Genomic DNA, 26,402 nt, shown 5'->3' with positions numbered 1-26,402 from the left:
TATCCTCATGTAAGTGCATCTCACTCTCTCAGCCTAGAAAATACAACAGGGAAATCTGAATGGACAGCACATTCCTTGCTCTGACCCTCCAGACAATGTCTGTCAGTTTGTTCTGGGCGTTCTGAATGTTGCCAAGACTGGAGTGGTGATATCCCTTCAGTGACATCTCAGGGTGACACCAATGCTCCCCTACAGTAATAACGGGATTTAATGTGTCTTTGCTAGCTACAGGCCCCTGACACAGCCATTTACTTCTCTAGCTCATGGATGTACAGTTCCTGACACAGAAGTAGGACCCAAAGAAGGAGGGTGGTGGGTTTTTTTGTAAAAAGACTTTTATTGGAAAAAAGGGAGGGGGGATTGTAAAAAGCAGGAGAGGGCTTACCCAGCACCAGAAAAGGGAAGGCCACAGCGTCCCAGCAAGAATATAGATAAGGAGAAATGAAGATGTAATTATTGAAAAAGAAACAATGCTCTGGGGAAATTCTTTTCTGGGCACTGACGAGGATGCAAGGCATGGCTTGTTAGCAAAATACCAAACAAACACAAGTCGTACAGATTAAACAGACAGACAGACAGACAGACCCCTCCTCAGATGAAGAGTCTGCTGAAAAACACGTAGGTAACGGAGATATGGGGAGCAAAAAAAGTGAATGCACACATGCACGCACACACATACACAAAGAGCACCATGGGAAATAGGCACCGATTTTTGTCCCCTACAAAGAGGGGGCGGGGGGGAGAGGGTGCAGAAAGACACCAAAGCGAGTCAGCATCTTGCTGTTTCTGCAACAGAGGGGCTCTTCACCCGATGTTTCCATTGCAACTCCTCCCCATCCTATTCTATTCCCTGAAACGTTGCCCTTGGCTAGCTTAGTTTAGCTCTTTGTCTACAGGAAAGCAAAGTTGAACAGGGAAGTCAGAGGCGTTGTTAAAGTTCAAAGAGATGTGCCGAAAGGCCATTTGAGCTTGACAGCAGATCCCAAAGGTGAAGAGTTCTAGCCACAGCTTAGCCTAGTCTCACCCCATCTCAAAGCACATCAGACCAAATTCTGGGAAAGGAGCCAGAGCAAAGAATGGGGTGGAGGGAGAGATTGCATATGCACAACAGGGGTGGGGAGGGAAAGGTAGGAAAAGTTAAGGAGAAGGCAAACAGCACCTTCTTCAGGACAGGGCTTGCTCTCTGCAAAACTACTGATTAGAAACGGCATTTCAGTTAAGGTCAAAGTCATGGAGGTGGAAGAATAGCAGGATTTGGCAAAGCATCGCCAAGCTGGGAGGGGCCACGCTGCAGCTCCAAGTGGTGTGTGTCCAAGTGGGTTCAGGCACCATGCCCTGAAGACGGTGGGGCTTCCTCCATCCTTCTAGTCCTTTCCCTTTCCTTTTCTGGCTGTTTGAAACAATAAAAGTGGAAGAGCATTAGTGGCCGACATGTATACATTGCCTCCAACTGACTTGCTTTGACTGTTTTAGGATTGCTTTCACCCGCTTTCTCAAAGGTACCAGCGGAGCACAGGGGCTGCATCAAAAACTTGGAAACAACATGTTAAAAGAAGACACATTACTCATTACTGCTGTGAGCTTTTATGGCTATGACCTTTTTCCTCAGAAAGAAGGGAGACTACAATCCATGAAAACTCGAACTGAAATAAATCTGTTCATCTTTAAGGCAAAGACCTCTACTTCTTTTTCAGGCTACACCAATAGTTGTTGATACAAAGCTCCAGCAATCCCCATAACTGCCTGTGAGGCTCTCCTCTCCTCCTCCTTATCCACTGACTTTCTCGCTCTTTTCATAGGCAACTTATCTCTTCTCACCAGGAGCTCTCCATTAGCTGAGAACTTGGAAACATTACTTGTTATATGCAGATTCCTGCAATCTGCCCAGTCATAACAGACAGGTATTATGGGAGCTATAGTCCAAAAATAGAAGAAACCCCTCTAACCCCTGCCATAGCTCTGTCTCACTACCTGCTTTAGTGGACGGCCACCATAATACAGGAGGAGGCTTCTGAAGTGGACATGGGTCAGGGAATTCAGCCGTCTCATAGTTCCCAAATGGGGTGGGGGAATGGCGGAGTGGTAAGACCATCCTATGGTGGTGGTGGTAGGGACAGCAGCTTCAAATGGCAAACCGCTTGACCACTGTGGGAGGGCAGAAGAGGACTTCGCTTCCCACAGCCCAGGAAAGGCCTCCAAGCAGCCTTCGTCATGGGTGTCTGTAGTTAATTTGGCACCCATTTGAAAAACCTAGAAACATTTCTAGGCTTTATGGGGTGCAATGTTTTTGGTATTGATGGTAGTCAATATAACAAAAAGGGGAGGAAGAAGAGTCCTGATGAATGTTAATTCTTCCCCACCTTGCTGTGGAGCTTCAGTCAGACCTAATAAAGGTATTGCACCAGAGCTGAGGATGTCAGAGCTGAGGATTCAGATGTTGTTGACCTCCATTTCTCATTAGTGCTAGCCAGTCTGACCACAGGTGAGGTCAGTGATGTCAGGGTAAATCTGGAAATGCTGGTGGTCATCATGACAGTCCACCTAGCCAGCCTCCAGCTATTAAGCAGAATTTTTAAAATGTAGGTATTTGTGTCAGCTCCTGTTGACAAAATGTGGAGCAGGTATTTTGTAAAGTTAATGGCTTTTGATTCTCTACTCAAGATGAAACTACAGTGGTGCCTCGCATAGCGATCACTCTGTATAGCGATGAAATAGCTTTGCGACACATTTTTTGCTATCACAAAAGTGATTGCTTTGTGATGGTCCCTATGGGGTATTTTCGCTTTGCAATGATCGCAGGGAAGCGATCATCGCAAAGCTCCCATTTTCGCACAGCTGATCGGCGGTTTCAAAATGGCTGTCGGGTAAACAAAATGGCCGCCCGCTGTTTTCAGGCACAGATTCCTTGCTTTAGAGGCACCGAAAATGGTGATGCTATGGAGGATCTTCGCTCGGTGGTGAGTTTTAAGCCCATAGGAACGCATTAATTGTGTTTTAATGTGTCTCTATGGGCTTTTTTATTTTGCTTAGCGATGTTATCGCTTAGCAGCGATTTTTTGGCATGAATTAACATTGCTAAGTGAGGCACCACTTTACCTGCAAACACTTTGTATTACAACAAGGATAGCTTGATGCAATATACTATTCCTAGGAAAATCCATTTCTGCCTGAGCTATCAAGAGGACTGCAGCTAAGCCCAGAGAAGCCTGAGCCAGGATGGGGTGTGTTTGTGTGTGGCAGATTCTATCATAGTTCCTGCTACTCAGACAGGCCTGGGGCTTTAAACTATAACCTATGGCTCCATTGGCTGAGATCTGACAGGAGTTCAATTCATCAACATCTGGAGGGCAAGGTTCCACACCTCTCAATCACACCATTGTTGGTTTGGGATTATCATTGCCTCTGGAAATTCTTCCCGAACATTCCTGACAGTGTAAGTAATTGAAATTAAAGCTTGGGAAAGTTATCCTTTTTTTGCACTATGAACTGTCAGAATCCCTTAGCGAACATGAACAGAAGCCAAAGAGCTTACTGGTTGTGGGGGGGGAGGAACTCTGGCAGCTGAAGTCCAAACAAACAAACATGCAACACACACACACAAAATTAGCCTCTTCCTATTATTAGGAAGTCACAGCAATACAATATGAAATAAGAAGAAAGGAAAGGTAGAGGCTCCTGCATTTTACCCACTCCAGACATTTTTAAAGCCTAAGATAGATCTAAATAGGAATTTATTTGGCTGAGAGTCAGAATGTCTTCTCTGACAGTTCCACCATGTGCAAATCATTGCTGCCAGAGCAATATACTTATGTAAGTTGCGTAATGGCATAGCCAGAAAGCTAACTGCATTGGTGGTCTGGACGACAGCGGGAATTCCACCGCCCCCGCCCCCAGTTCATGAAAGGTGTGCTACAATCTTTCAGGTGTTCATGGCTCAAATGTAGTGCTGAAAAATCCATGCTCCTAATGAATGCCATAACCTATGGCTTAGCTTTGAAAGCTCTGCTTCAAAATGGACCAGAACTCTGCAGACAAAATGATGGCCTTAAGAATCACAAAGGACAGTCATGACAGGTGAGATGGACTCTTGTGTGGGCCATCCTTAACCCTTTACTTTCTCCCGGGAGGATCATTCATAGTTTTCTTGTACTACCTCAGTTACTTTCTGGGATGGCAGTTCCCAGACACCGCAGATGCCATGACCACTGTTCATGCTTGGCAGGAGATGGTGGGAGTTGCCATCCAAAAAGTAATTTTATCAGACTATGTACCAAGAGCAATAGGAAAGAAACCTTTCAGGCAGACAAAGGACTTCTAAAAACTGGGACGAACCTTTGGATTTTGACTTGGTCTTAGGGGAGCAGGGCTTAGTCACTTGGATAGTTTCCTGGCACTCGGCGTTGTACAGAGCCTTCTTCAGAGTGCCTGAGCGAGCCTTCAGGCCTGTGGCAGAATCACAACCACCCCAGCTCTCAAACTTGTACTTGCAATCAGCTGGAAGAGAAGTTAAAGAGCTATTAGGCCGGTACAGTACCCACAATGAACATTGTTCCTATTTATGAAATATCTACAATCTTAGGAGCATTTACTTTAATTCTACCACATAGCCTTGAATCATGACCATCTAGCCTGTCAGTTAACAGATCAAAAAGTCACTGGGACCTCGGTAGATTTAGATACAGATGAGGTGGAGTGAAGGCAGATCTGGATCTTTTGGTATAGATTTGCACATAACCAGCAAAGATATTTGACTCCCTGTTATTTATCAAAACCATAAAACCACCACCACCGACTGTATTGTAGAAATGAAGAAAGCTTAGGGTAACCAGGAGATCTATGCAGAAAAACCAGGTGCTCTCTTCCATTCTGGCAACTTTATTTATATATATAAATTGAATTTGATATACAACAGGGTCAGTTTGCTCTTTTGCCTTCTGCAGGACTTCCTACGTTCTCTTTTATCACAGTTTCAGCTAGATATACGCTGTGCAGCATGGTTACATTTCACCTCATGTCAGAGAAGCCCTCGGAAGGTGAGTTTGGCTCCCCCCTCTATGCCTTCTGGGATACATCTCTAGCACTACAGAATTGCAGTCTAAGTACATTTTGCACCAGATTCTGGTTGGCGACCCTTGAAGGTCAGTAAAAAGCAAAGTACATTCCATAGTCTGATCTCACAACTTTCTCCACTCCTGATTTCATGTAGAAAAGCAGACATTTTGTTACGTTAAATAGCAGTGGTTGCATACCACTATTTGCAGTGTACATGGGAGCTTGGAGAACAATTGAATGGCTTAGATCTTCACTGGAAGATCCAATCCCTTTACCTCTTCCTTTCTATACCAGGCTGGTTCTGGTCTCCCCATATCTTGGTCATATTCACTTACAATAAGAAATTTAGATTGTTGCCTGTTTTGGGGAGAGATACGGCAGTCAATGCTAACTTCACAGCCTCCTGCATTTCTTCCATTGGGGAACTGTCCCAGGGCTTACTATTATTCTTAGAACCTGTGTTCGATTGAAGAATAGATGATTATCTGGTGAAGTTGTATTTATCTGTGCATCGAGTCCTTGGACATCATATTTGCTGTCTTAACTGCAGTAGGCCCTTGAGCTCCTTCAGCATCTTAAATATTTATTTACTGCACTTCTGCCTAGAACCTACTGTCAGAATTCCCCTTGCCTCCAACATGCACACAGAGAGGCTCGCTCGGATGACAACATCAGAGCTCAGGCAAGTTCCTTTTTAGACAACAGCTCCCAGAATCCCCTGACCCACACAGTGAATTGCTGGCTTGGTGAATCTGAGAACTACAGTCCAAAATAAGAGAGCAAGCCTTGAAAGCTGTATAGGAAATAAAAAAGCTCTGTTGCATGGTGGCAGAGCATGTTTTGCACACAAAAGGTCTCAGATACAGTTGTAGCTGTATTATTAGAAACACTTATAACTAAAACACAAACAGACAGAAATGTGTTTGTGTTTTTTTTTACACACATTGCTATGAAATCTAATAAAGTCTAAAAAGTGGGGGAAGAAAGAGCATGTTATGAAATCTGTGAAGTGTTCTGACTAGATAACGTCTGCATCTCACTGTTAATAGAAGTACCACTGGATGAGAACCACTGGCATGGACAATCCCTAGCTATGCAGACCAGTAGCCTGACTGTGTAAGCCACCCTTCCTTTGTCTGGAAGTCTCAGAAGAATGACAGCTTCCAGAAACTGTGGCTAAGTATCTTCATGGAATGCCCCGTTACCTTAGAGGATGTGTTTCTACTAGGGAAGCACTGGAGGAAGCAGATTCCTAGATGCAAACTCATTGTAAACCAGGAATGGGTGCGAGACCCTCTAGATGCTGTTGGATTAGCATAGCCAGTGGTGGGGAAGTTTGGAAGTTGCAGCCCAACAGCATCTGAAGGACTGCACTGTGCTGCAAAACAATCTAAAGCAATAGAATGGCTGAAATCCTGAGGCTCTACTTTAAATTGTGTGAGGTTGATGATGTCATAGCCATGGTGATTTTTCAAAAATTAAAACTTTCTTAAACCCTTCCCCCAGAGATTCTAAGGTTTCCTTGGGGGGGGGGGGGTGTGTGTGTGTGTGTGTGTGTGTGTGTGTGTGTGTGTGTGTGTGTGTGTGTGTGTGTGTGTGTGTGTGTGTGTGTGTGTGTGTGTGTGTGTGTGTGTGTGTGTGTGTGTGTGTGTGTGTGTGTGTGTGTGTGTAAAAGCTGTAGAGGGGATTTTAATTTATGAAACTTGCCTCTGGCAGGATTTTACCACCACTGGCAATACGTGGAGATTAAAGACTTCTCCCCCCATAACTTCCAACAGCAAGGGAGCCTCATTAGGTGAGCTAACATTTTTATTTTCTGAACAACTGCCATGGCTGATGATGTCATTAGCCTTATGTGGCATTAGGTCAAGCAACAGGATTTCAGCCACTGAATTAATATAATAAAATATCTACTAACTGCTCGAGACCATTCTAGATAGAGAACAACAAATTCTCTCCAGACATCTGTAAACTTCCCAGCTTCCCAAGGTTCTTTCAAGTTAGCCGAGTTCTACAGTTACCCTCATCATTTTCTTCCTGAAACACATGCATGCTCACCTCCAAATTCCTTCTTCCAGTTACAGGGAATCTTACACTTGAGCTTCTTAGTCTCTTCATTGCAAGTGCCTTCACGGAAGCCAACACCACAATCTTTGCTGTTAGGGACACAGGGGCCCCAGCGCCATTCCTCACAATCTGAGCCATTCTTCTTCACTTTATCTGCAAGAATAAATGGGGAGCAGACAGTCACTGTGACACCAATGGATAGCAAACCCTATTCCATAAAAGAAAAGCCTTTTGCTTATACCGTATACCACCCCTTAGTGCTTAAAGCACTCTGCAGGTGATTTACAATTTTTAATTATGCAGACTACACATCTCCCCCTCCCTCCCTCCTTACGAGCTGGGTACTCAATTTACTGACCTTGGAAGGATGGAAGACTGAGTCAACCTGAACACAGTTACCTCAGCCCAGGATTGAACTCAAGTTGTGAGCAGAGTTTTCCTGCAGTACTGCAGTTTAACCACTGTGCCACGAGGCTCTTTGCCATGAGGCATCAAAAGCAGTCCCTGCTCCCTTCCCTTAATCTACAGGCAACCCTAAATATGGCATAGGAAGACAAGATTTTACACTGATGGGCAACCAGAAGCCTGCCACTTACCTTTTTTATTCTTGCCAGCCTCAGAAGATGCAGCCAGAAGAATCAGAATCAAGAGGAAAAACAGTCCACGGACCTGCATTCTGTCCAAAGAAAGGGAAAGGGGGGAAAGGCATAAAATCCCTGCAGACTATTGGGAGGGGGGAGGGGGGAAGAGAAGGAAATCCAAACAGGGAAACTAATAATCAAGGAAGACCTGGAACCCAAAATATCAAGGTGGGGGGTGGGAATGACTGCACCGTCTCTTTTGAAACCTGTTTGACAAAGGAACCTGAGAGTAGTTCATGTTGGATACTGGAAAAGACACAGAGACACCTGCCGTTCTGCATCCAGGAGGGCATAGATTGTTTATAAACAGGCTTCATGATACCAGCAATTTTGCCACTACATTTTTATGCACAAGGATAATGAAGAACAAAAGCAAGAAAGAGGGGTTGACAGCATATAAAGACAAGGAGGAACAAGGCTTAAAAATCTGCAGTATGAGCAGCTCTCCGTGACAGAAACCAATCATTCTTCTCCCACTCCCTGGGGTTTCATCTCTATCAAATGTTTTTTTAACTTCACTTTTAATCCATTTCATGCACCAAAGAAGCATATTTTTGTTTAAATAAAATTGCACATCCTGCTTCAGAGGAGAATTGTGGTTTCTGAATGCTTCTAAGAAGTGCAAGTCATCTTGTTTTGAAGAAGCCTCTCCTCTTCCCAGTGCTGGCTGTGTCTGAAGGAAGGGTGGATAAGTAGACCTGTGGCTGATGGATACATGTTGTCCAACCCTTACTTACAAGCATACAAGAACCATCTGAAATTTGGGGATACAATTTAATGCAACAGGAGGGGTGAGCACGGGCCCTGTTGGGTTGTGCAAAGGAGGAAGTTGGCTGAGCTTCAGAATCAAACACAAACATGGCACTATTCTCACATTTTACCTAGAACAGCACAATGTCAAAGGGCAACATGGCACAGGCATGCACACCTTCTCTCAAGTTACTTCCAGTGGTTTCATTGCATTAGAGATGTTGTGTAGCTTTCTGTCTTCTGTTCTGTTTTTAAAAAGGTAAAGGTAAAGGTTCCCCTTGACAATTTTTGTCCAGTCGTGTCCGACTCTAGGGGGCGGCGCTCATCCCGCTCTTCAAGCCATAGAGCCAGCGTTTGTCCGAAGACAATCTTTCCGTGGTCACATGGCCAGTGTGATTTAGACACGGAACGCTGTTTACCTTCCCACCGAGATGGTCCCTATTTATCTACTCGCATTTGCATGCTTTCGAACCGCTAGGTTGGCGGGAGCTGGGACAAGCAACGGGTGCTCACTCCGTTTTTAAATCCACCTAAATCCCAGTCGATAGAAGGCAATATTAAATCTGCACAATCATTAAGCTAACCTTTCAAAATGATTGGTTAAACTGAGTTGTGCCTCTTATCCTCCATTTATAGCTACTTTTATCAACTTATATCATACTTCTTGGGCTACACAAACTCAAGACAGTATTTTGTTGGGGACTTCTACATACACAACTAACATTGTGCAAGCTCTTATACTACCTAGAATGATGTCTCTTAGGGTTGCACAACCAGTCACCCAACAAACACCAGACATTGTGCTTGTACTTACAATTCATTGTAATAAAAGCCCTTCGCATAAGGCAGAGTGATTTTTTAACTCTGGTAGGCAAGGTGGAAATCCAGTTCGTACAGCAATCAGATTCGCCATGATCCACTGTATTAATTCTACTTCTCTTTAGCAAATAGCTCTTCATTTTAAAAACCGGGTGCCTTTAATACCTTGCTACTAGCTTGCTGATAGAATCATAGAGAAAATGTAGTTGGGAGGGTCCTATAAGGCTATCAAGTCCAATCATCTGTTCAATGCAGGGATCCACATCAAAGTATACCTGAAACACAGCGGTCTAATTTTCTCTCGAATGCCTTTAGCATTGGAGCGCTCACCACTTCCTGAGATAATTGGTTCCATTATTATACCTCTCTAATTTTTTTCCCTTAAAATTCAACCAAAATCTGGCTTCCTGTAACCTTAGCCTATTATTGTGTGTCCTGTACTCTGGGATGATAGAGAATAGGCCCTGCCCCTCCTCTGCATGGCAATCTTTCAAGTATTTGAAGAGGGCTATCATATCTCCCCATAATCTTCTTTTCTCAAGACTAGACATCCCCAGTTCTTCCAGTCTTTCCTCACAGCACTTGTACAACAGCCAATTATTTAGAGAAAATTATTAAAGAAGATATAATGGCTCCCTGAAGAGGAGCTGTGTGTGACTCACACGGACTGGCGTTTAGTCAGAACTGGTATCAATACATTGGTGTTCTGCCCCTGCAAGATGCCTGTCTTTTCTTGTTCTGTTGTGCTTCGCCTGTCGGTGTGTTTTGCCACTTGGAAAGCCCCCGAGAGGCCCCCTGCACTTATACACAAGATGGTCCATTCTCACAGTGGCGCTAGTCAATGGATACTTCCTTGACTGTCCCTCTTGCCCCACTGGCGGAAACAGCATCCTGTTACTCACATGCACCTCACCCATCCCTGGAGCCTGGGGCAAACGGGAAAGGTTTCTGACCTTCCATTCCAAATTCGTATTACGAGCAATGCCTCTCTGCCCCCTCCCCAGTTTCAAATCTAGAGCAACCGAGTGGAAACTGGAAAGCAAACCTGCCAAATGGATTTATGCAGCCTCTGTCTTTGCAAAGTTAGGCGGCTTTCTGTGGGCATCTGGCAATAGTGAGGCCCAGGTCCCCACTTCCTACAAATGATCCCATAGTCCCCCTTATTCCCCAGTGCCTCTTTTATTCTAGCGCTCAGCAGGCTTCCTCGCCAATGCCAAAGCTCCCCGAAGTTGGGGAGGGGGGGAATCTCAGCTGCCATGGAACCTTTATGCAGCTCGAAAAGAATCCAGGGTGGGAAAAGAAACCCCGACAGGCACAGTTTTAGAGAACTAAAACAGAAGATTAAAAATAAAAGCCCAACACAATTAGATCCCATGTGGAGCTTTAGAAGGCAGGCTGCTCCCCCTGCTGGCTCTCTTAATGTCAGCCTATTACCATATCGCTACAAAAAGTCTGCGTGGACAGTGAGCGAGTGTGTTTGTGTGCACAGAACACACACACATACCCCATAAAAAGGAGGAACTGCAGGTGTAGAGAAGAAGCTGGGTGATGTCTGCACGGTAGTTTTGCTCATCTGTGTTTGGCCAAGTGAGATGCAGCCAGATTGCAAACAGCAATAGTAGCAGACGGTTCCACAGACTCCTTGCGTTCACGTTGTCACTCTTCCCTTCTGTTCTGAAGGGGTTCGTAAGAAGGCTGATGAACAGCAAAGCAGCCAGACTCTTTTCTTATCCTTTTCATTCATTTCTCCAGCACATGGAAAACAACAGCTGTGTTTCCATTCAGGCAACACGGCATGAGTGCAATTCTTACCCACCCAGGAGAGTCCAGCAGCAAAGCTGACAGTTCAAAAAAATAAAATATAAACCCAGCAAAGCAAGTCCCCCTCATGGACTTGCATATAAGGAATGACAAAAGAATGGGAACGAGGCCAAGAACAAAGTTTAATTATACAGAATTTCCTGGTCTATCTAAAATGTCCTCTTCCATGTAGGCAAGCTTTTTCAAAAGTGCAGGTGGTGAAGGATGATGACAGACTAGTCTATGGATATGACTGTACCCCACAGGTGGGCTCCTTCATTTGCTACTGGAATGCAGAAATGTGGGCCCTAAAACAAAAGCCATGTTCATGTTATCAAGCCTTCTACTAGAACCCCGAGCTCTTGTACTGAAAATAGCTACCACCGATTTCAGCTGGAATTCCAAGGGTTTACAATGGATGCTATTGTGGGAGTCCCAAAATTGTGTGAAGGTGACTAAATCCAGAATCCTACTGAGATGATATTGAGCAGACAGCATAATCAGGGAATGCATCATCTGCAGAGGCCTTCTTCTTGTACAAACAGTGTTTCTCGTTAACTTGCACCACCCACTATCAATTGCCTCGTTGCGCAAGTGACATAGACATCAATATTACTCATGCTAAGGTGTGTCATGCAAGCAGTTTGACTGAATCGCATCCTGGCCTATGTTTTTATTGCATAATTGCCTGGCTTCATCCACTGATTCTTCTGAGATGCCCAAACTTCATCAATTTCTCTTTGCAACCATGTTCTTCCATGACTCTTTCCACCTTGTTTTCTTACCCAAGAAAATTAATTGTTGAGGGAAAGATGAACAGACTTTGATGAGGAGCACTGGGAGAGATCAGTTTGGAAGCATTGCAGATTGTGAGCTGCCAGTAGAATTCCAGACAAGCACCAGGACCTGTGCACCAGGACCGAAGGCCTTGCTGGACTGCTTAATCTGGGTAAAGGATATGAAGATGAGCTCCCAGATGCTTTTGGATGAGGTTGCTGCTCACTGATTTTCCAGCCATAGGACACCACAAGGGTGTGCTAGATAATCTAAACAGCACATCATTCATTATATGCACTTCCAAGATATTTAATCTCTTTTCCCTACACTGCAATAAAACAAATTTAAAACAAACTTGAGAGGAGAGAATGGGGAGCCCCTAAATGGTGCACTGGATGAGGCAATTAGGAAATATATCAAAGTGCACTGATGGAAAAGTTAGCAGGGTTGCTTCTGCTCCCACTTCCAAAGCAGTTTAGGGAGGAAGATTGGTATGAAACATGCCATGCTCAGTCTAGAGGAAAGAGATGGCCAGGAGGACTAAGGAAAAGAAGCACTAGGTCAGCATTTTTGAATCCCCCCCCCCCGCTGTGTCCCCCAGGCAGGCTACTGCAGACAGCAGCTCTGCTCATTATTCAGGCTCCGCTGGGCTCACCTTTTGTATGTCTGTTGCTGTGAAGCTGCTGGATTCACTCTGAATTGAACTGTCACAGAGAATTACACAGGCTGGAGAGCTGAAGGCACAGCCCCAGGGATGAGAGCCATGTTACTCACCCTTGAGCTGGGAACTATCCTCAGGGGAGTTCAGTGCCTGCCAAGGCATAGCTCAAGTCTGTCTCTTCCAAATGGTCCAAACGGACAGAAGTTGAGCAAGAAGAGTAGGCCAGAGCTAGCCTCTGGTTTGGCTGAAATGCCTCATCCTAAACAGGAGATTGGCCGGGGGATTCTGGAGTGCTGAAAACCAAAAAAAGTAATGTTTCCAAGCTCTATGACAGACAGGGTGGACATCAAACTGTGTCTGTGTCAGATACCTAGCCATGGAAGTCAACCAGCCAAAGAAAACTGGTGTCAAGCTTAGGAACTGGCTTTTAGCTACAAAACAAGTCAACTTGTTTTCTTCTGTTCTCTTTTTCTGTCTGGATTCAGCCTTTGGGCACATGTTTGTTTTGAAGAACTCTGAATCTGAAGTTCCTTGGGAAAGATTAAGAAAAAGAGTATGACACATTCAATATTTAAGGGAATATACACACTGGACACTGAAGGTGGAGAAGAACATTCAGTCTGGACCAACTGCTGCATTAGTTTAATGGTAGAATTGTGGCTTCTCTGTGGTAAATTCTTATGCTAGAATGGTGCAATCCGAAATGCTGGATGACAGATGGAATGGCAGGTGATGCTTTTACTTCCCTGGGCAGCATGAGGCCACGAAGAAGTGGTGGCAGCATTAAGTAGAGTGAGGCAGGTGCCTCAAGACACAAGTGGGGACCAATTGGTTAGTGATTCCATTTGTTGTTACGAGTATTTTCACTGTGAGAAGAGGTACTTGAAAGATTTTTCTGCTTCCTGGGTCAGAATAACCTGGCAGTATTTGTTTACAATTCATCTTAAACAGCAGTGTGGAAAACACCATTTACTACTCTGCCTCATGCAACAAAATGCACTGGGCAACACTCCACAACATCAGAAGCATGGTGCCTCCTTCCACACTACCTTCCCATTTCAGCTTCTACTCTAGTAATACAGAATCAAGTCACACAAAACCACAAGCATACTTCAAGGGTAAAAGGCAAGTGTGTTCAGACTGCATGTCCCTCTCTATCTAAGAGTGGACCATCTTCATTTTATAATTAACATTTTTTTCTAAACAGTTCTTTGAAAAAATGCTTCTTATGAATCAGTCAACAAAAATCTTGGTGGATTTCTTTATCCTTTCCTGACGTAGTAGGCAACATGGGTAATGGCTGCAGCTAGTTGCATGAGATAGGGGGGAAACTGCCTAAACATGGAAAAGCTATACAAGGCAGGAATTTGGCATGGGAGTGGGGTTTTAAAAAGTATGTTTTAGGGCCCAATAAGGCATTAGATGGGGTTACATGTTATTCTCCCCAGTTAGAAACAAACTGCTAGATACCTGATCCTGTATATTTTAGTGCCATAGGTTAAGTCTGAAAAGATGAGTTTGAGTTTTAGTCACCAGCAAAAAAGAATCAAGTAGTTCCTCTTCATCTGTCCTTCTACTGCTCATTCTGGAAGCCTGCCAAATCAACCTGGAAATGTGGTAAGGTCAGATGCTCATGCATGGGTCCATAAACCATTGTTTAGGAAAGCTAAACTCTGCTCCGTCAGCCACTCTTCCTGCCCATTCACTTCTGGCTTGCACTAAACCGAAATTTCCCATTAAAACCAGTACTGGGCAATTCTAGTTGTATGTCAGTTAAGATTAAATGCCAGGATCACTTCATATCCTAGATGATAAACTTGGTTTCTTAACTAAGATCAAACCAGAGTTTCCCAGTTTGGATGTAGTGGGGAACCTAGGTGCAGTGCAAGACAGAATCCAGGTGCTGGACAGTGAAGGAGAGCAAAGGAGCATGTGGCCACAGCACCTGTCTACATTTTCATGAATATTCATGATTATAAAGCCTGGGGTTAGTGTCTGAACCCCACCTATATGCCAGTGAGACCACTTCCAACAGCATCATTCCTCTAGTCCATTTCTTCCTTCTCCTCTGGCCTGGCTACTGCACTACAGTATCCTGTAATTTTGTCATTTTCTCCACACATGAAAGAAGCAGAAATAATTCTTATCCTCAGTTTCCTCCTTTGATCATTTTAAAATCTACCAGGAGAACCACTATTCCCGGTTTAATCTTTTCCATGCATGTATTCTGACTTGTGTTATGGACCTCCCACTCCTTTCCCCCTAGCTTTGACCTGCAGTCTATTATTTACCCCACAATCTACTCCTTCTGCAGTGACTGCTGACAGGAACAAGCTCTTGCAGCTCTCTCTGCAGTACCAGCACCCATTAAATTAAAAGCAAATTTAAGGAACATGTGCAACACCCACAAGTAAAAGGGAGCACTCAGCAAAACTAACCTACACTCAGCCATGTTTGGTGGCAGAATTGGATGCAGCAATGGCTAACACGAGAATTTGCTCGCCTTACTGTACATGCCATTTCCCAAGGAAACCGATTACATGGTGTCCAATGCATCCTCCAACAGGACAGCTGACCATTAGTGCCAAGGGTGCAGGAGGAGTCATTATTTTGTTCAAAAGGAAACAGCCATGCAAGCAATCGTCACATCTTTGCACATGGAAAACTTTCATGGCAGAATTTAGTACTGCGTGAAACAGTCAGGAATTTTGTTTATGATCCATCATCGGCTGAAGGTTCACTTTGGGGGCCTGCATTTGCCTCTGTACTCCACGCCATGATTATAAGACGGCGAAGGGGCATCTTCACACTTCTCAGAGGACTGTGAACATATTGCCATTTCTGATTCAAATGTGCCTAGATTGGCAATTGGACTTAAGAGCTTCTGTGAAACCCACTTAAAGTGGACTGAACCATTGTTTGGAGCTGTCTAGTTAAAAGTAACACAGTAATTACTTCAACTAGCTATTTTTTGGATAATAAGTAAAAGAATAATTACAAAGTTGCTTTTAGAGATCATGCTTAACCTCAAAGTTTACTTAGATGTAAAGAATGTCACCTAGTAACTCTGCAAATTTACTTTTTAGGGTATTTTAAGGGGCAATTTGATAGGATTTTCTTTGTTTAATGTTTTATGCCATTCTTTTACCAATCCCAAGGGGCAAAGAAGAACTATTTGATTTTGCCTCTTGTTTAAAAGATTCTCAAGGTAAAATGTCAAAACTGGCCACTAAAAAGAACCAGAAAGTGCTCCCCTATTTCCTGGCCTGTTGGTAAGGACAATGCAATAATTTACTTGCATAAACACAAGGATAAGGATTTTAGCAACCTAGCTTCCAAGTAGCAAGATCTAAGATTCCAAGCGAAGCCCAATTTTTTTTTAAAAAAAGCATCAGAAAACAACAGAAATTCCAGGCTCACATCCTCACCCCAAATCAAAACATGTAAAAATCCACTTTGATATTTAGAAGCAATTTTCCTTTTCTTTCTGCTTTCATTCCTCTTGTTGATTATTGTCATGAGATTCTCTCTTTCTTCATGAGATAAAATGTTGGAAATTGTACAGTGCTAAAGAATTTAAATGATTTTCCTCTGACACACACCTTAATGTGGTGACAGGTTTGCATATGCAAAAAATTCTCATTTGTAATGTGGTTTTGGAAGAGAGTTTTATAGACACTGTCAACTGCTAAAAAACAAATCAAATCAAACTTGAACTTTCACTAGAAGCTGAAATAATTAAACTGAGCTTATTGTACTTTTGGCATATGAGCAAACATGACTCACTAGAAGACAATAGTGCTGGGAGAAATTGAAGGTAGCAGGAAAAAAGAAAAGGATGGATAAAGTAAAGAAAAAAGAAAAGGATGTATGCAGTAAAGAAAGCCATGGCTTTGAGTGTCCAAGACCTGGGCAGAGCTGTTAATTGTAAGATCATTTGAAGTTCATTAATTTTGTGGTTCCCAACCTTGGGACCCCAGATGTTCTTGGGCTAAAACTCCCAGAAGTCTTCACCACTAGCTGTGCTAGTGAGGATTTCTGGGAGTTGTAGTCCAAGAGCATCTAGAGACCCATGGTCAGGAACCACTGCATGAATTCATAGCACTAGTATGTCAGAATCAATTTCATGGCACATAACAGCAGAAAAATGAGACAGAAGTGAATTAAAAAAAAGACAAGAGAAAACACTGGTCAGAATCATATTGGGATTGTGCAGCATAAGTTGTATAATTGGCATATGCAATCACACTGGCCACCTATCATGCGGTGGGACACTTGGTTATGTGTGCAGGTATCTGATAGATGGACAGAAAATAGCAAAAACTATCTGCAGGATCTCCCTTATATGCATGATACTTCACAATGAGATTTTAGAAACTGATATCAGATTTTATATCGAAAAAGTCAAAAACAGGAAGAACAAGTAACATTTAAAGACTAATGCTTAATCCTGAAGGAAAACTATATTATTAAGATCAATGTAATGTATGGCTCATACACCTCACTACTTACAATATGTTTTTGGTGAACAGCTTTCCCTGGATCCCTCGATGACTCATTACACACTTCTGTTGCATTTAATTTTAAATGTATTCAGGTCTTTTGCTTCCTAGGCTGCACATGCTGAGCTGTTGCTGAAAGTTTAGACATACTTTGGCAACAGTGAGGATTGCCAAGGATTTAAAGTAACCTGGAACAAGTCCATGGAAAACCTCTGGGCAATGCTGGAATGGGATCGTAGATGCCAAGCACAATAATGAGGGGCCCCTTCGTTTTCCCTTGCTTCTCTTCTTCGCCAAGCAAATTTTGCTCCAGGTGTCCCTTCTAAGCCAGTTGTCTGCACTGCAAGATTTAGATGCTGTACAACCATTATACACAAGGGGGATTCGTCCTCAGTGGCAATACAAAATGTAATGGCCGCAATCCTGCGCATACCTGTTTCAGGATAAGCTCTATTAAATGCAATGGAACTTGATTCTGAGTAAACAAGAATATGACTGGGTTGCAAGTCCAGAAAAGAAGTGCTTTTAATTAACACACCTACAGATTTAAGACAATGGTCAGAAATCTTATCAGTTGCATGTGCTGGCATAACTCCCGGCAGCAAATTCCTGCTAGTTAAGAAGGTGGTGGTTGTACTCCTTGTCACATACAAGAAATACAGGAAAATTGTTGTTTAGTTGTTAAGTCATGTCCGACTCTTCATGACCCCCATGGACCAGAGCACTCCAGGCCCTCCTGTCTTCCACTGCCTCCCAGAGTTGGATCAAATCCCAGAGTTTGATCAAAACTTAATTCTCATCATTTCATTTATGCTAGTATATGTAGTGGGATTCTTTCTTTCTTTCTTTCTTTCTTTCTTTCTTTCTTTCTTTCTTTCTTTCTTTCTTTCTTTCTTTCTTTCTTTCTTTCTTTCTTTCTCTCTCAATGATAAGACACAAGGGGGTGTACCAAAATGGAGTAATACATATATTTAAAGTCACTATTTTAGCCAATATATGTGACTCCTTGCTTTGAGGATTTAAGTTCACACACACCCTCAAAATATGCCAAGAGGTTATCAACAACCATTCACCCCTAACCCCCTAACTTCTTTGTGCTTTTATAATGTTCTCCAGCCCCTTATTACCTCTGCAGAGATCTCAGCCATGGAGGAGTGGGTTGGAAAAGATAACCCTCTCCTCAACAATGGCTGTTGCTGGGATGATCCCATATTGTCAGCGGGGCAGGCAGATTTTTGCAACAATCACCTATGTCTCATGCAAAATAAACAAAATGTCTTCTGTCAAGTTTTGTTAAATCAGGGCGGGTTTGATTTTTAAATGATAATTCAGAAGGATTTGATTAAACATGTTATTTTTCCAACAAAAAGTACATTCTTACTTGTTCTAACTTTACTCAAAATACATATTTTTTTCATAGTCTCGTTGCCCATATTGACTTCACCTCTAATACTCCTGTTTATTGCTTCCATTAAGGAAGAACAGTAAGGGCTTGACTCTGCCCACACAGTTTCAGGTAGGTAATTGCCTGAAAACAGCATAACTCACAGAAACGATTGAAAACAATTCTGTAGATTTTAAGTAGGGCGTCTAAGATTTCCCAACAATATGCCACATTGATGGAAGGTCTAAAAAACCTTCCAGGAATAACTTAAATCAGAGTAGAAAAATAGGACTGATCGGATATGTCATCAATCCTACCATGCATCTCTGGTGGCACTGAGTTTCAGAAATTCAAATTATGATGGGATAGACCAAATACTAGGGGAGATAAAAAGATTTATCTAAATGATCTATAGAAATACCTATGGAGCTCCATAAAATTAAGGCTCCAGTCCAATAACTGCTGAACCTTATTTACAACACTTCTTAAATCTATATACACACATGGAAAGAACTAGTCCTTATTCCATGAGATTTTCAAACTGTAACACAATTTAAATTGAAACTATCATCCTGTAGGTTTTTTTTTTTTAAATGGAAAGCATTTTAACAATAGCAGTCAATCAATCTGATGTAAATTTTAAAAGTCCATTTTAATGGCTTTTTTTAAAAAAAAAAATCACAATTTTTTCCCCACTTTGCTCCAAATGAACCTGCTCCATGTTTGGAAATGATTTGCATTTATTCCCTCCTGTTGGAAAAGATTTGCATTTATTGCACAATGTGAGCACTGTTAATGTGCTTTACACATACACGAAAAGGCCTAAACCCAGTTGGTAGCCCCAACCAGAGTAGGCCCATTCAACTGGTTGATAAATGGTGAATCAAAAGCATGCAAGCTTGGTTTCAGGGATGACATAACCCACCCACTCCCACTGCAGCAGCTCCACCGGCTGCCAATCTGTTTCCCGGCACAATTCAAAGTGCTGTTTCTAACCTGGTTTTAACCTTGTGTCCAAGCTATCTCGAGGCCCATATCTTCCTTTAAGAGCCTGCTCAAGTGTTAAGATCATTAGGAGAAGCCTTTCTCTCGGCCCCACCACTTTGACAGGTGCATTTCATGGGGACATAGGAAAAACCCTTCTCTTCTGCCTCTCCCAGACTCTGGAACTCCCTCTCACTGGTAGGCGGGCTGGCCCCATCTTTGGTGTCCTTCCTCAAGCAGACAAAGATCTTTCTCTTCGGGCAGGGTGTCTCTAAGTGACTGGGTGTCCGAGGAGGGTTCTGTTTTTTTTTTAATGGACTGTTGTGGCTTGTTGTTTTGTACGTTGCTTTGGTATTAATTTTGTTTATTGTTTTAGTGTGGTATTTGTTTTGATTCTTTTGTAGTATTCGTGTACTTACTGTTTTCAGTTTCTATTGATGTAGCCACCTTGGGTCCTTTTTAAGGAGAAAAGTGTGGTAAAATAAATAAATATCCCATTGATTCAGAAGGCCTACTGTAAGTGAACTGCAAACTGGATTCAAACCAAACTCTTTTAGGATGACCACAGCGAATACCCAAGGTAGCTAATTTCATGGCCAAGCAGAAATTGGAAGCAATGCCTTGATCACCACCAAGCTAGTGCACCATATACTACATCAGAAGTGACTTAGAAACAAGTTTCCCATCCTCTCTTTGGTTCCAGATTTCCTTTGGGATGAATCAAATTCACCCTCCCAGCTCTACAATAAAGAGTCAATTACCATGCAATAAACTACATTTGCCATGTGATTTATTTGTTTATGAGACATCTGTTATATTTCTAATTTTTTAGTTCATTTACTCAGCACCTGATAAAATGAGGATACTGGATTATTAGGAGAAAACAAGTAATTATTTGCACAGCAATGACAACTCCTTTACCACAAAGAGAATCGATTAAAAAGTTAACTCACATGTAACTTAAGAGAGGAAGTTGATGGGAATAAAAGGACTGAGAATATTTGTATTTCCCAAACAACTGTCAGTGAGAGCAGAGTAACAGCTATGTTATTAGATGAGTTCAGAAAGGGTATCCATTTGATGTATGCTTTTGGTGCACCATGTGGAACTCGTCCTCTTTCCGTCTACAAACCCAAAATATAGCCAGAAAATATTTCAGAAGCACCCAACAATTTAGAAATCCAGGTGTCCCAAATGAAAAGTGCATAGTATCTTCTAAGGCAGTGGTTCTTAACCTTGGTTACTCAGGTGTTTTTGAACTGCAACTCCCAGAAACCTCAGCCAGCAGAGCTGATAGTGAAGGCTTCTGGGAGTTGCAGTCCAAAAACATCTGAGTAACAAAGGTTAAGAACCAGTGTTCTAAGGGAACAAACCTTTCTTGAATAAAGTGATAAAACTTCAAAAATGAATTTAACTGGCCATCTAGTTGGTGCAATGCTTCTGAACAGAGAATGTTCTCTCATTGTCTTGACCTCCTCCCTGCCACTTTTTTCCTGCTCTTTTATTGGAGCACCCACATACTTGCCTCCATTCCTCTCTTACCTCATGCCTCTAGTTGCATCCATTTAGAAAAAGTGCCAGGCTGGGAGAGGTAACTGTACTGTACTGTGAAAACAATTAGACTTCTGGAGAAGGCAATAACAAATACGCCACTAGGGGTCAAATAATGACAATCCACATACAGTACGTACTATTTTCTGTAACTTCCACTGTTTAATTCCAAATAAATAATTTAATAAATAAATAAATAATGTTCATTAAACAAAGAAATGTTTTTCAGATTTCAAAGTTGATAAGAATTAATTCTTCTCTGCATTTTTAACATTTAATACTAACCCATTTACCTACTAATCTTCAAGTCTATATGTGCAGCTTGCCAGCATTGGGTGTCCTAATCTGCATACAGTATCTGACATTTTAGGAAAAACACAGACAAGGTTGCAATCACACAGAGAGAAAGCGATGCATCTGTTTGTACTGGAAAGGGTTGCTTTGCGAGGTGCAATCTGCCTCAATGCAACCCTTCCATTCATCAGGGTATAATTCCAGCCCAGTTCCTAAAAATAGTAGTCCTTCTGCTGGACCCAGATCAGGGTCGAACTGGAGCACTATTGCAATATGTTGCCTGACTGCTGGGAAATAGCTTACACTGGACTGTGTCACAAGCAATCCAAAGTGTGAGCTATACACTCTTACTCTTCATCTGGAAACTTTCTAGGACGCTCTCACAATTCTAGACAACACACAAGGGAAACAAAAGAAGTGACTATTTTTTCTGCTGCAGCATTTCAAGCAGTTAAACATGTGAATAGATCTTGGATTTGAAAAGAAGCTTTTGATGTCTACAAACTGGAATGGACTCTTCAAGGAATGGCTAGTTTTCATGTCCAGAGTTGGTAAGAATTCATTTTCTAGACTACAAATCTCAGAATCCCCAGTTGCCTGGGGTCTTTTGAGAGCTGCAGTCCAAAAATACAAGCTCCATTTCTAATACTTTGTGCAAGTACTGGGAACACTAACTCAACAGTATGGAAGAAAAATAATTTTTCTGGTGAAAGACTTCCCAGGAAGTTGACCACTGTCATGCAGAATTAATCTGAGGCACAAGGAATGTCACTCCCCCCCCCCACACTTTCAAATAATAATTCCAGAAGATCTCAGTATAGGGAACTGCAGATGGACGTTGTTATCAGTGGCACAGAAAAACTCAAAAGGTGGGAGAAGAGCAACAAAGGAGGCACAGCCAGTCCTCCACACCGTCTGTCTTGGCTTACAGTCAAGCTGCAAATCCCACAGAATGCCAAAATTCTTGGCTTTCATTTTAAAGTAATCACACTGCATCTCATTATGAGCACAGTTCTGGAAAGAACACTGATCCAAATTACAGCAACAAGAGAATACAACTGTGTTCTCTAGCCCCACCCCAATGCTGCCTATACTCAGTAGACTCTCTCTGTGCCAACAGTGGGGAAGGAGTTCCTTAGGGGAACCACCACCGCCCCACAAGAAGATTTTGCTTTACATGTGTAGATTCAACCTGATGTGCCTTATTTGGGTGCAGGTCTAGAATGCTAGGCTTTGAGTTTCCTTTCCATTTTCATCCTGCTCTATATGGAACCAATAATGCCTGAATAGGACTATGGTTGCAGAATGAAATGTATCTGCTGAACAAAATACTTAAAAGGATTTTAGGCATACCTTCTAAATACCTGTCATAAGCATCACCTTTTTAAATGTTAATGAAAAAAATCCAAAAAGTTGGGAAGAACTTCCCCTCACAGCAAGCAAACAAAATACTATTTTTAAAGTTGATAACTATATGGCAAATAGTTTTAAATGCACAATTCATCTCAATATTAGTATTAGCCTCACAACACTAATAATTTGACATTTAGTTTCATAATTCAGTATTAGTTTCACAGAATTAAAGACATAAAATTTTGTGCACTCTGGCTACAAGCCAAGATCCTTAATGGTATAGGACAGGTGAGAGATGAAGGGGAGAAAGAAAAAAAATAGTTAACAAAGGCAGTTTGTAAAGACCCACACCCCTGTCTTTTCTCATAGGAAGAACACACATAATTTCTATATGTGTGTTGCACAACAAAGTGTAGACATTTCCTTGGGATACTTCTTTCTTACAAGCGGCTGTGGAGGGAAACACCGTTCTCCTCCAGCTTGGAACTTTTCAACTAGAGTAAGGCTTCTCATTTTGCATTGTGTGCATTAAGTTCCAAAATGCAGTGGTTTCAGAGTCCTGTGCTTCCTGGAGGTCCCTTTGCTTCCCAGTTAAGCTCTGAACAGTATGAGAAGGGTGAAATGTTTCCTTTCTGCATGAAGTATATTTCAGTTGTTGTCTGAAAGAAGATCTTACTCCTTTGCTCATAAAGTCCATAACTTAAACTGCATTCAAACTGCAAGGGTTGGGCAGGATTTGAAGGTCACCACATGCAGACTACTGCAGTGATAAGGTATTCACACCCACACATACCTGTTACCTAAAAATCATTAATGCCATTATTCACCCAAAAAATGTAGACTAGAGCGGTCCAAACAAAAGAGACCACATGCACTCTTTCAGAGGTGCCGATCAAACTAGAAAAAAAATCTTCTAAAACACACTCAGAGTATAAAGTAAAACTTACTTAACAAAGATAAATTAATTCAAAGCTCTTTAATCCATCTTTGTAGCCTTTGCAGAGTGTTTAAACAGGGGATTTTTCCCAGTCCTTTCAAGGCATGTTTACACACTACTTGTGCGCACAAGACTGTGTCTATTAGTTCTTCTGGACTGATCACCAAGGAGTGTATTAAGTACTCCTCTATCTACATGGCGCCAAAGTGTGCAAGCAAGCTGGCACTCAGGATGCATGCAACGGTGGAGTAACGTGTAGAAACACACAGGATGGGCAGCACTTAAGGGCCGAAAGAGACCCAAACAGGAATCTCTTCCCTCCAATCCTCTGCTCCTAAAACCAGGGCACATCAGTTTGCGGGAAAACTGTAGAGGACAAATACACTTTGGGTTGTTTGTTCCTCATGCAGTGTCAGGGGGATTTTGGGTTTTTTTTAAGGGACCAGCAAAGAGTCCCCAGCCGGGAACCGTCTTAGCATGGAAAAAATTGCATGCCACCCAGTGGATCAGGCCCATCCTTCCCACCCACTGCTGCTTAGACAGTCAAGGAGAGGACGGGGGGGGGGGGACCGAGAGACTCGGGCGAAAGAGAGCAGCTTTGAAAAGTCATCACATTGTCTCACCTTCCTCCCCCCCCCCGCCCCGTTTCGAGAAGGGAATTTTGTGTCCCAAAGTGAGCGTCGTCCCTCCCCTTTTCCTCGAAAGCTGGCGAGGCTCGAAGAAAGTCGGAAAAGAGAACCTACCGTCTCTTCTCTCTCTCCCCCCCCCCCCCGCCGCCGGTGTATACTTTCTTGCGCCAGTGCTTGCCTCGGAGCAGCTGAGCGGCGGTAATGGGAGTCCCCGAAAGGGTACCTGGGGCTTTGGATTTGGTGCGTGCGTGTGTGTATGTGGGGGGGGGGGGGGAAGGGATGACAACCACCTGCGCTTTTTTAAAGAGCTGGGAAAATTAAGCACGAGCACACCTCCTCACACGATCAGCGAAAGGGCTCTCCACGCTAGGCTTCCTACGGATGGGAAGGAAGAGCGGGGTGGGTGGGTAGGAGGTGTTTCTCCCTTCCCCCCCCCCCACACACAAAGGTATGCCTGTTATAAAGGGATCGGAGGGGGGGTGCGCCCTCTCCCTCCCCCGCACCGACCGACCGCTCGGCAGAGCGCAGTGCCCGAAGCGCGCCCGCGGGGCCACCGCGGCCAAGTTTCGCGCCCAGGAGGTCCTCTCCTGTGCCTTGCCTGGATGGAGGGATGCTGAGGGTTGCTCAGTGCCGTCGCCTCGGTCGGTCTCCTGGCGAAGCCGCTGCTGCTGCTGCTGCTGCTGCTGCTGCTGCTTCCTCCTCCTCCTCCTCCTCCTGCTCTTCTCCGCTGGCTCTGCTCCACCGCCTGGCCTGCCCCCCTTCCCCAGCTATCTGGCGCCTTATCTCCCCTCTGCCTCTCCTCCTTCCTTCCCCCTTTGTGTCTTCAGAACTAGTTTAAGCTGGTCACATGTGGACCCAGCACCTCGCCCGGCGCGGCGGCGGCGGCGGCGGCCTCTGACGTCACGCGCTCAGCTGACAACAAAAGGTAGTTTTGGGAGCCCGAAGTTACTTCCAAGGCTCCTCCTTCCTCCCCTCCTGGCGCTACAGACAAAAGGCGGGCGGGCTTTTTTAGGAGGCAAACTCCAGCGGCGTCCGAGCTGCTCAAGAACACCCCCCCCAAGGTTGGCCGACCCCAATTCCCGCCTCTCTTTCTTTTCGCTCCATCCATGGGAATGTGTCTCGACGCTTCCAGGAGGCTGGTAATTGCCCTTTTGGCCTCTTCCTTCTTTCAAGCGTAAGGTTGCTGGCGCTGCGGACTCCAGTTTGGTTTTATCCCCTTCCCCCCGAATCGCGGTTCGGGATGGCAACTGTTCATTAACTTGCAAACACTTTCCTCATTTTTTATCTACACTGGAACATCCTTCCGTTCATAACTACGTCTCTTAAAAAGGCCTCCTGAAGTGTTTTGTGAAGACTTAAAGCTTGCACACAGCACTCTAATCATTGGTTTTTGTTTTTGCAAAAAAAGATGGTTATAACTAATGAATGTGGCTTTTAAATGAGGGTTTCTTAACTCAATCCGTTTCTGATTCACAACAATCTTGATAGGTTTTCCAAGGTATGCAAAGTATTCAGGGACAGGTTTACCCTTAGGGCATGCATCCTGATAAGGTTCCTAGGGCTGAGCAGGGCTATGAACACAGATCACCACAATCTTAGTCCATCACTATCAGCTACAGCATAATTGCTTTTCTTGACAAGTATACAGGACAAATATTACTCAAGTCCTGCCCCAAAAATGTGTATCATTATTCTTGCAATATTTTCTTCTTTAATTCAAAAATAAACTATCGTATGTTGGTTTAAAATGCTGCTTTCCCACTTTCAACCCATCATACAGATTCCAGATTTAAAAGATATTCTCTGTGTTTGTACTGAATGCTGTTAAGAGGGTGTGCGTGTGTGTTTCTTTTAGTATGCTACAGACAACAGAGGGTTTCTCCATATTGGTGATCCAACCCCCTCAATCAGGAAGCAACTGAGGCATAGCACCACCCCATGTCACAAGTTAATCTGAGACATGCTTTGCCCTTCTGGAAGTGCTCAGAAGGGGTAACAATTGTAATTGGTGGTAGTTCAGCAATATCAGTCTTCAGCATACCAGACTGTACACAGAGGTCCTGCAAATTCTTGATGCTACATGAACTGCCAGTTCCCCCATTAGGCTATGCACTGGAGGGAGTAATTTATGAGAGTAAAACAAACAAACAAGCTAGCAAGCGATCAGCCTATTTTCAGAAGGAATCACTTTGCATTTGTCA

At 43.3% G+C, this 26,402-nt stretch overlaps 1 protein-coding gene across 1 annotated transcript; it reads right to left on the bottom strand.

The window, feature by feature from the left end:
* Window positions 1–317: 317 nt before the first annotated feature.
* Window positions 318–25,087, bottom strand: MDK (midkine). Its single transcript, XM_020798815.3, has 5 exons — window positions 24,800–25,087; window positions 7,716–7,795; window positions 7,111–7,272; window positions 4,333–4,494; window positions 318–1,390 (listed from the first exon to the last, which is right to left on the bottom strand). Exons 2-5 carry the CDS (start codon window positions 7,792–7,794, stop codon window positions 1,365–1,367), a joined length of 429 nt encoding a protein of 142 aa, XP_020654474.1. The 5' UTR covers window position 7,795; window positions 24,800–25,087; the 3' UTR covers window positions 318–1,364.
* Between the last annotated feature and the right edge of the window lie 1,315 nt (window positions 25,088–26,402).

This window comes from Pogona vitticeps, chromosome 1, assembly GCF_051106095.1.
Source record: "Pogona vitticeps strain Pit_001003342236 chromosome 1, PviZW2.1, whole genome shotgun sequence".
In the NCBI taxonomy this organism is placed as follows: Eukaryota; Metazoa; Chordata; class Lepidosauria; order Squamata; family Agamidae; genus Pogona; species Pogona vitticeps.
Note: the sequence above shows the minus strand (reverse complement) of the source record. Positions and strands in the feature narration are given on the sequence as shown.

What these genes read in the sequence shown, in the direction of transcription:
- MDK (XM_020798815.3), bottom strand. Translation starts at nt 7,794, where the DNA reads ATGCAGGTCCGTGGACTGTTTTTCCTCTTGATTCTGATTCTTCTGGCT. An exon ending in GGCTGGCAAGAATAAAAAAG is followed by an intron (nt 7,273 to 7,715) that starts GTAAGTGGCAGG and finishes TTATTCTTGCAG; the next exon opens with ATAAAGTGAAGAAGAATGGC. An exon ending in CTGGAAGAAGGAATTTGGAG is followed by an intron (nt 4,495 to 7,110) that starts GTGAGCATGCAT and finishes CTTCTCTTCCAG; the next exon opens with CTGATTGCAAGTACAAGTTT.